At 43.5% G+C, this 10,477-nt stretch overlaps 1 protein-coding gene across 1 annotated transcript; it reads right to left on the minus strand.

Moving 5' to 3' along the window:
* Positions 1–6,772: 6,772 nt before the first annotated feature.
* On the minus strand, positions 6,773–9,468 carry apobec2a (apolipoprotein B mRNA editing enzyme, catalytic polypeptide-like 2a). Its single transcript, XM_061688130.1, has 3 exons — positions 9,147–9,468; positions 8,163–8,387; positions 6,773–7,334 (listed from the first exon to the last, which is right to left on the minus strand). The coding sequence occupies exons 1-3, from the start codon at positions 9,371–9,373 to the stop codon at positions 7,031–7,033; spliced, it is 756 nt and encodes a 251-aa protein (XP_061544114.1). The 5' UTR covers positions 9,374–9,468; the 3' UTR covers positions 6,773–7,030.
* Positions 9,469–10,477: the final 1,009 nt, after the last annotated feature.

Genomic DNA, 10,477 nt, shown 5'->3' on the forward strand with positions numbered 1-10,477 from the left:
CACTGACTATGGCAGTGACCCAAGGGCAATCTCAGATGAAACTAATGAGTTGTCACAAAATTGCACTTGACAAATCCACATATTTTTGCAATGCCAAAATCATGGTCACTTACATCCATCAAAATAAAAGACAGTCCTGTGGTAAACTGTGCTTTGATTTATTTATGGGGTTACAACACCCAAAAAGAGATATGCTGTCAAGCTTCACATGGCTAAACAAATGCTCTGAAGACAGAAGACTCACGAGTTGTGGACGCAGCATCCGAAAAGACAAAGTATGTATTTGGAATCGCTGTGAATCTCTTGTTAAAGAAACTAGGAGTTGAAAAAAAACGGGATGATCTGAACATAAAACATGTTTAGCTCTCTAAGTACAAGTGATGATATGACTAATAACAATTGGGACTGGAGGATGTCCTTTTACACACAATCAAACAACTAACCATTTTAGAAGCTACATTTTTATTTACACTAATCTTGTAATGCACTGATGAAGAACAAAGCACACCAAAACTGCAGTTATGTGCTCGAAAGCATGTGTGTTCATGCTTTTGAGGGTATTGAATTGTAACCTACAAGATGTCGAGCTCCATCAAGGGCTTGTGAATGAATGTCACACAGTTCTCAAGTTTCTCCAAGTCATTAAATCGGTCAAACTCCTGTTCAAGTGTCCTCTCTGTGACTTTTGAACATTTTTGTGGTGGAGGTGTAGTACTGAAGATGACAATGTATTGTTTATAAACTGATTGATGTTAAATGACAGCTTTGCTTGAAATGCCTAAACACCAACCAGGGTATTTTCCACAGCCATTATTAAGATGTAAGTGAAAGCTGCTATGTTTTTGTGGGGATTGACTGAAACTAGTAGAAAATGAGCAAATTAATGCTATTTTCAGTTTTTCTTTTTTTTTTTTCTTTTAATGTTTTTGTTTTGGCAGTAGGCAAATAATAACGCTCAAACGTGACATAATTTACTGCCAGGGAGCCAGACTAGAACAAGCAAGCTTTCTAAAACACTAACATGGTTCATTCATGCACTTTAAAAAAGTACATGAAAGGTTAATCCCAGGTCTGAGTTCCCTTGTTGTGATTCTACAATGTGCAGGCGTCCTTGTTTTTTGGGTTTTCGACAGTGCCGTCCACAAACTTGGAATCAGTGTTGTACCTGAACGTGTTCAATGAATGAAAGTTCATGAACGAGTTCATGTTTTGGGCGAACGTGAACTTAACTTAGTTAATTTCTTCCTGATGAACATTATTGAGGTCGTGCTCATTCTGGCGTCTGTGAACAGATTTCAAGCAAAAGTTCATTTTCATTCAAGATTACCAGGTTTTGTTAGGGACTTACTGGACAAAACCCGGCTGAACACATTATATACGAACCTTCATACAGTATGTCAGGGGACCAACGCCGTATTTGGCAACCCATTCAGTGTGACCGCCATTCATGTTTACATCGCAGTTGTGTGAGTGCGCAAGGTGCATTCAGGTATACTGCGTAAATGGGAGAGAATGTGTTCTTTGCTACATAATTGTAAAAATGGATTACACTGGAATCTTGATAGAATGGACTAATCGGGGCGGGTTGTGTCATCCGATATACTGCAGCCGATTGTCCGTTACATTGAAGCACTTTTTTTTTAGGCCATATGCACCCATATTACTGTAGAGTAAAAAAAGTATTGTGTTTTTTTTTTTTTTTTTTTTTTTTTTTGCGGCATAAAACACCTAGTACAAAGTACAGTACAAAGTTATTGTAAATATATATTTTAAAAAAGCTTTAAAATGTTTGAACGTCTCACATTTTATCCAATCTCACCACGCTGATGTGCTTGGTCATGGAGGCAATTTTGATGTACAGTACTCATCATAGGCGAATCACTTTTATGAGCCACGAGGAATTAGTGTGCATCCTAGTTCTAAATCTGTTTCCCAAGAATGGCTTGACAAAAAAAAAAAAAAGTTACTGTACCAAAACAGCATGTTCCACACTCCAAAGAAAAACTGCAGCTGTGCCGCTCTCTCTGCCAACCCTCTATGCATAATAGACATTATGGTTGCCACGTAGGCCCCCTAGACACGTCTTTTGGAATTGGATCTCGTCATACTGTATCTGTGACCCAGAAATACGTCAGTCCCAGAGGTGGGTAGAAAAGCCAAATATTATACTCAAGTAAGAGTTCTGTTACTTTACTGTCATGGGTTCCGGTTTTTGTCTTCCCCGTTTCATACAAACCTGCTCCTGAGAGCATCTTCACCACCTGTGCCTCGCTCATCCTAATTACCCCTTTCATTTAACCTTGTGTCTCATTCTTTCTTGTCACCAATTCGTTGTACCTTGTCGTTGCGTTCCAGCATTCCATGTTTGAACGTCACAGACTCACAGTAAGACAAGACCCTGTTCCGATGATCGACCTCGCCTTTTTGCCTCACGTTTTTGGATACTGTTACCTTTTTTGGATTGCCTGCCTGTGTACCGACCTCTGCCTGTATATTAAACCTCTCTTTTTGAAACTGTCCATTTATTTTGGAGCCGTGCATTTTTGGGTCCTATCCTCTGTTCCGTTCATGACAGAACGAACTGGCCATAACATGGACCCAGCAGACTCAGACCCGGTGCACAAAGCCCTTCAAGCGCAAGGTCAACGCATCTCGAAGCAGGATGAGCAGCTTGCTGCCCTCCACCTTCATCTAAAGGGACTGTCAGAGCATCAGGACACTATGATGAGACACGTGGGCTCACAGTTTGAAGTGCTAATGAATATGCTTCAGAAGAAGGAACCAGCTGACACAGCACCCGATGGCGCCACTGTAACACCGTTTCTAGGTGAAGCAGTCACCATGCAGCCACCTGCCGCCTCCGCTGCTGACTGCCCACAGCTCTCTCGACCGGAGATGTTCTCTGGAGATTCTGGGAACATTAAGCCATTTATCATTCAGTGCGAACTCCACTTTGAGCTGCAGGCAGCTGCTTTCCCCAAAAAGCAAAGATCGCTTTCGTCATTTCCCACCTGACTGGTCGTGCGGAGGCGTGGGCTACTGCTGAATGGAGCCGCAATTCCGCCAGTTGTCACTCTTGGGCTTCTTTCGTAAAGACGATGGAGCAAGTTTTTCAGTATTCCACACCAGATCGTGAGGCAGCTCGCTCTCTTGTCACCTTACAACAAGTCAAGCGCAGGGTGTCAGATGACGCGATTTAGTTTCGCATTCTCGCAGCTGAGAGTCAGTGGAACAACAGGGCACTACTCGATGTATATTTTTCAAGGTGGCTTTGGTGGAGTGGAGGCACTGGCTAGAGGGGGCACAGACTCAGTTTTTAGTATGGACAGATCACAAGAACCTTGAGTATATTAAATCTCCTAAAAGATTAAATGCGAGGCAGGCTAGATGGGCTCTGTTCTTCACTAGATTTAATTTCATGTTATCCTACCGACCTGGCTCTAAAAATGGTAAGCCAGATGCTTTGTCATGTATTTTCTTGGAAGAGAATTCTTTGTCCGACCCTAAGACTATTTTGCTTCATTTCAGTCATGCTTCATTTCTGCTTTTGTTTGTGACGTTGAAACTGCGGTTAAAGAGGCTCTCAAGAACACTCTTAGCCCTTAAGATTGCCTTGAAAACAGGCTTTTATGTGGTTCCGGCCTTAAGGGGAAGAGTCATCCACTGGGCTCACACTAACTGTACCGTATGTTACCCAGGCATTGCCAAAACGCAATCTGTGGTCGAACAGCACTTTTGGTGGCCTAATGTTAGGGGGGATGTTATCGATTACGTCAATGCTTGCCAGGTATGTGCTGCTAACAAGCCCTCTCATCAACGCCCTTCTGGGGAGTTGCAACCTCTGCCAATACCACAACGTCCTTGGTCAGACATCTCCGTTAGACTTTGTGATGGGATTACCGGCCTCTAAAGGAAATACCACCATTCTCACAGTTGTTGACAGGTTCTCTAAGATGGCACACTTCATTGCACTTCCGAAACTCCCCTCAGCTAAAGACACTGCCGAGTTGATGATTAACCAGGTATTCAAGTTTCATGGTTTTCCCAAAAATGTGGTATCTGATAGGGGCCCCCAATTCATTTCACGATTTTGGAAGGAGTTTTGCAGTCTAATAGGTGCTACCGTCAGTCTGTCATCCGGGTTTCATCCTGAAACCAACAGCCAAACCGAGAGGCTGAACCAGGACCTGGAGACTGGGCTCTGATGTCTCGCTTCACAGGAGCCACAATCCTGGTCTCAGAAGCTGGTTTGGGTCGAGTTCTCTCACAATTCCCTCCCCTCTGCATCCACTGGTCTATCGCCTTTTCACGTTGTGCATGGTTACCAACCATCTCTATTTCCTGCCATAGCCCCAGAGTCTACAGTTCCAGCGGCATTGACATTGGTGAGACGCTGCAGGAGGACCTGGGAGCGAGCCTGGCAGATGCTGCTGCACCAGGGATGGTCCTACAAGACCGCAGCTGATCGTAGGAGGACACCGGCCCCGAACTACAAAGTGGGTCAGCGAGTTTGGCTCTCTATCAAACATATTCCACTCCGCGTGGAGTCCCGGAAGCTCGCTCCCAGGTTCGTTGGGCCCTTCCCCATCACAAAGACCATCAACCCTGTCACTGTGAAGCTTAGGCGACCTCAGTCGATGCGGATCCACCCTGCATTTCACGTCAGCCTGCTCAAGCCCGCCCGGGAGTCCCCTCTGGTCCCGCCTTCCAGGCCCCCTCCTACCCCCCGGTTCGTGCATGGGGCCCTGTCTTCACTGTGAGGCGACTGTTGTCGTCACGTCAGAGGGGGAGGGGGTTTCAATAGCTGGTGGACTGGGAGGGCTACGGGCCTGAGGAACGTTCATGGGTGCCGTATGCCTTTATCGTGGATGACTCGCTCATTCGGGACTTCCACGTTGCGCTTCCAGGGGCTCCGGGGTCATCTGGGGCCGGCCGTTAAGGGGGGGGGGGGGGGGGGGAATACTGTCATGGGTGTGTGTTCCGGTTTTTGTCTTCCCCCTGTCTCATACACACCTGCTCCTGAGAGCATCTTCACCACCTGTGCCTCGTTCACCCTAATTACTCCTTGCATTTAAACTCGTGTCTCATTCTTTCTCGTCGCCAGTTTGTTGCACCTTGTCGTCGCGTTCCAGCATTCCATGTTTCCACGTCACAGACTCACAGTAAGACCAGACCCTGTTCCGATTATCAACCTCGCCTTTTTGCCTCAAGTTTTTGGATACTGTTGCCTTTTTTGGATTGCCTGCCTGTGTACCGACCTCTGCCTGTATATTAAACCTCTCCTTTTGAAACTGTCCATTTGTTTTGGAATCGTGCATTTTTGGGTCCTATCCTCTGTACCGTACATGACATTTACAATTATATGACTCAATTAAAAGTAAAAAGTAGTCCAAATAATTACTTAGTATGAGAAAGTAGTAGTAGTAGTAAGTACACGATGAAAAAAAAATACTAAAGTACTGAGTAACTAGTAACTTCTGATTTATTTTTTTAAATCAGAGCATGAAAGTAAAATAAAATAAAAATAGCTAAATGAAATATGAATGGGAGTCACTGATGGTGTAGTGGTCCACTCGCCTGACTTTGGTGCAGGCAGCGTGGGCTCAGTTCCCACTCAGTGACGTTGTGAATGTGAGTGCGAATGGTTGTCCGTGTCTATATGTGCCCTGCGACTGACTGGCGACCAGTTCAGGGTGTAGTCCGCCTTTCGCCCGAAGTCAGCTGGGCTAGGCTCCAGCGTCCCGCGACCCTAACCAGGATAAGCGGTGTTGAAAATGGATGGAAATATGAATGGGCGGCACGATGGATGACTGCTTAGCGCATCAGCCTCACAGTTCTGAGGACTGGGGTTCAAATCCCGGCCCCGCCTGTGTGGAGTTCGCATGTTCTCCCTGTGCCTGCGTGCTTCTTCTCCGGGTACACCGGTTTCCTCCCATAGTCCAAAAACATGCATCGTATGTTAATTGAAGACTAAATTGCCCGTAGGTATGAATGTGAGTGTGAATGGTTGCTTGTTGATATGTGCCCTGCGATTGGCTGGCGACCAGTTCGGGGTGTACCTCTCGCCCGAAGATAGCTGGGATAGGCTCCAGCACGCCCGTGACCCTAGTGAGGATAAGCAGTATGGGAAATGGACGTATAGATAATAGATAAGATAAAATATTTTGTTCGTGTAGTCAGCCAGAACTGCGAGAAATTCAGTTATTAATGTTGTTTTACTTCATTCCTATAATACTGTGTAGAGTGTTTTTTTTAACATTTTATTTTATTTATTTTCACATTCGGGAGAAAAGCCCCGTTTTTGTTGTATATAAAGACCATTCAAGTCACAAGTTTGTGCTCATGTTTTGAATATTGTAGGGTGAAAGCTGCAGATAGCTATTTATGTGGACTGAATGGGTGGCAATAATGAAGAAACAAAATGCCAGTATTTTCAAGGTAATAGCCATATTGGGGCAAGGGGGAGGGAACAATGAACGAGTTCATTTTTGAAACGGTGAACTGAACTTTGAACTAGCTTGAGAAGAAAATGAACTTTCCCAACACTGCTTGGAATGCGCAGACACTTTGCCCCCACTAGCTATGATCAATTCGCTGAACGAGGTTACGTCCGTTTTTTTCGGCGCTCTGCTTTTTGTTTCACGTCATTGCTAACTTTAGAAGGTTTTAAAAGTAACGAGCTCATTTTTAGAATGTGAGGTGTAGACAGTACAGGTGCTTGTGTTTAAAAAGCGAGGAGTAAAAGTAAAAAAGTCGGCAGAACAATAAATACTCAAGTGCAGTCATGAAGGTTACTTCCCACCTCTGTATTTGGGTTTCTTTTTGTGTCATATAATAGGGTTGCAATTCATGTGGCACAGTTGCACATCTGCTCTACTGCAAGGTTCAGATTACGACACGAAATAGATCATCTGGCAGTCACTTCCACAGCTGTGAATTGCCCTTTCGGAACTTTCCCGCTCTAAAAATTCCATGGACTCCTGTTGTCAAAAAAGATACCCTTCTCTCTTTTAACTCATGTTTACTGTGTTCACTGCAGAATGTCAGACAGCTTCTCATGATAATACTCATAGTTGTCTTTGCAGTCTTCCCACAGGTTAAGAGGTTGATCCTCATTCTCCACAAATGTATCCCAGGTATAGGAAAAGTCCAGAGGCTTCATCATCCTCAGCTTACATCCGGCCGTATGCAGAGCCTTTAGCCCAGCCTGAATCTCTGCTTCCTCAAACTCAAACAGCCGAGCAGCAAAGATGCTCAATTTGATGTTTTTCTTGGCGTTTAACACATCGGCTATCTTTGCTGCACAAGCAGAGCAGGGACTAGATGACACATACCTGAAATAAACAGGGGAGAATATCATTACGTTTATGCTTTCAGTGCCAATGACGCAGTTAGTTCATGGTGATTACAATTGATCGTAAAAGTTAGTCACCTACCTGTCAGAGACAATATTGCGCATACACTTTTGGAAGCTCTGTGTGCCTTGCTAAAGGGAGCGTCAACAGTAGCCAGGAAGCAAACTAGCATTTCGACAACAACTAGTTGCTATTTTTATTGAATTTTTTTTCGTACATTTGTCTGGAGTGGAACTTGAATCTTGACAATCCCATTCGAAAGCCCAAGTCCTTACATGTAAGCTACTGCTGCCCCGTATAGATACGCATTCTACAATTATCCCTATGATTTGAAGAGCAAAAAAAAAAAAAAAAAAAAAGCTGGAAGGGAGTAGACACTGACAAATGTGTCAATGGCACGCATTGCTGTCATCAAGACAGAGTGGTTATTGCATAGTCCTCTTGTTAAATTGCATACCATTTAAACATTACCTCAACTCATGAGCATAACAAAACACAGCTGTCAGAATAAATGCTCTGTCCATGTCCAACTTTCGATCTAAACCATGATGTCATTGCACACTTGGAGGAGCACACTTCATACTCAACATTCCTCGCGGCGGTGCCACATAGCATGACGATAGAACAGGCCTCACACAAGTTGAACGACCGTCTGCTTCAGCTATTTTGGCAATACGGCAAGCCGTGGATGGACTGTGATTGTCATTTTGTTTGTTTTGGTTGACCCACCTCGTATACAACGCCTGAGAATGAAATGTTTACACTCTTATCAAATTGAATTTCCCGAAGATAATAAAGTCAATTCACCAGGTGACTGTGTATTTGAGTGAAGGGTCGTAGTCAGACAGGCACTGTGCGAAGAAGGCTTCTTCAGCGTGAGTTCCGGCGTGTTCATCCTCCAGAAAGCCTCTCAGGACCCCATCAGCTGTTTTCCCTTGATCCACCAGGTAACACAAGAACGTCTTATTGCGGCCCGAGGAGTATTCCACATTCTTGAACTGGAACTTGAATGCGAAAGGATCAATTCGATCACTGCGAAACAAAGCAAATGATTCTGAGGTTAAATTCTCAAAACTTCACAAGCTGTGTTGTTTTAGTAGTTTGACTGGTTTCCTGCTTGCATGAGTGGAACACAAAAGATCATTTGAGGGCCTGTTTTCAACGGTGGTAGAGTGGAAGAGTTGAAGACTCGAAATTGTCAATAGCATGAATGACGATAGAGACAAAGAAATGCTTCTGTACTCTAATTTACAGATGTATACTTGTGTTAAGACTAACTAACCGTCAATAGTGGTCGCGGCAATAGCCTACGACAGTTAACATGCAGAGAGAAAGGATACGATAGCCACACTTGTTCTGCTGAATGACCTCATTGAAAATGGGGTGTTTACCTATGACTTCATGTGTTTGTTTTTTGTTTTTATTTTTTTACCCTGCTGTAGGCAAACCAATTTTACATCATCTCAATGTTTCAGACAAATGGTATTATTTTAGGTTTTTCTAAACATTTCCCATGTCCTTATCCAGGATATCAGTTACGAGGAAAGCCAGTCGACAAGACTATTATTATTCAGCTTCACCCTAAGCTGTGATGTTTTAAAGCTTTAACCGTCAATTTAAAAAAAAAAAAAAAAAAAGATTGCACTTTTTAATGCTGTTGACATTCATGTCACAAGGAGTTTTGATCACTGGATGTGACTGGAGCACTGGATTAATAAATGTAAATTACAGTAATTTCAACAATGAATAGCTTAACCGAGCACTAAACACGTTTCACTCCTATGGACTCACCCTGCAATGATTTCAAACGGAGGGAGTTCCATTGGCTCGACCTGAAGATCTCCATTTTTACCATCAGCTGTTACATCATTGGTGGAGGATTGCTCAGCTGATGGCCCCCCTCTATTATCTTGAGCATTTTCTTCTTCATTCTTCACTTCATTTCCATCCCTGGTCTTTTCACCGGCTTCTTTTTCTTGTCTGTCCTTTTTTCGCAGCATACGACTTCTGTCGGCCATGGTGTCAGATTTCTTGTGGCCTCAAGAATGAATCCAATCAAAGATCAAATGACGAGAAGCACAAAATACACAATTTCGCGATGCGGGCAGTGAGAAGTAAGCTGTGGAATGGCGGAGAGAGCAAGAAAGGGAAGTCTGCAGTGCAATGGACTAACTAAAAACAGAGATACAGGGGAGAAAGGAGGGGCAAGGTGGGATGGTAAAGGGTCTGAGTTGGGGGTGTGGCAATTTGACAGTTTCTTTGTAACATTATAGTTAATATCAACTAAAAGAGGATTCTAGATACTAAATGTTGAATTTTGGCACGCAAATAAAAGCCTTCAAATATGCAAAGTCGAAATTAATATCTATAGCAGCTTTAGTCTAAAAATATAGCATTGCCCTTTAAAGGTCCCTAAGGGTCAAACACTAGTAGAGACACTCAAGCAGCTGCGGCCTACAGAGCAAGCATGTCTAATAAAAGATTTGAGATGAGATGAGAGGACCAGCCCCTGTGCCTGTAATGAGAGTGTCCGCCACGTGAGGACCGTAGGCCTTTTAAACTATGTGTCTCTGTACGGCTGCATGTTAATTACATGTCGTGTTTTGGGGAGGAAACAATGGAGACAGCGTTAGTTTTAAGAGTACCGAACAACATCCCCAAAACAGATTGTAAACACTTGTTTACCCTTGCTAAAAATTGGAACCCCCATATGCGAGAAAGTTACATTTTTATCTCTCCAACTAACGAATTTGAATAATTATTTTCTCTAGGGGAACCCCCCCCCCCCCCCCCCAAAAAAATAAAACAAACCTCTAAATGAGTATTTATCATGTTTCTAAATTAAATATTCCGTTTAGCCCAGATCATATTGCTAAGTGTTGAGTGAAGAAAGGTAAAAAAAAAAAACACAATGCTGTGCACATATCCATTTATGCACTAGTAGCACACTGTCAGACTGTAAATGCTTCACTTATTGAAGACATACCACGCAGTAAAATACTTTAGTGATTATAGAGTAATTAACTGCAGCTCCCAATGCATCATGGGATTTTGGCTAAGGTTACACGGAGAGTTATTGTATTTCCTAGCAGAAGCCGCGTGGCTCCCAGCACGGATTGCGT

This window comes from Phycodurus eques, chromosome 10, assembly GCF_024500275.1.
Source record: "Phycodurus eques isolate BA_2022a chromosome 10, UOR_Pequ_1.1, whole genome shotgun sequence".
Lineage (NCBI taxonomy): Eukaryota > Metazoa > Chordata > Actinopteri > Syngnathiformes > Syngnathidae > Phycodurus > Phycodurus eques.

Coding starts and splice junctions, on each gene's coding strand:
- apobec2a (XM_061688130.1), bottom strand. CDS start 9,373: ATGGCCGACAGAAGTCGTATGCTGCGAAAAAAGGACAGACAAGAAAAA. Junction 8,388..9,146: donor CCGTTTGAAATCATTGCAGG/GTGAGTCCATAG, acceptor TTTGTTTCGCAG/TGATCGAATTGATCCTTTCG. Junction 7,335..8,162: donor CTCAAATACACAGTCACCTG/GTGAATTGACTT, acceptor TGTTTATTTCAG/GTATGTGTCATCTAGTCCCT.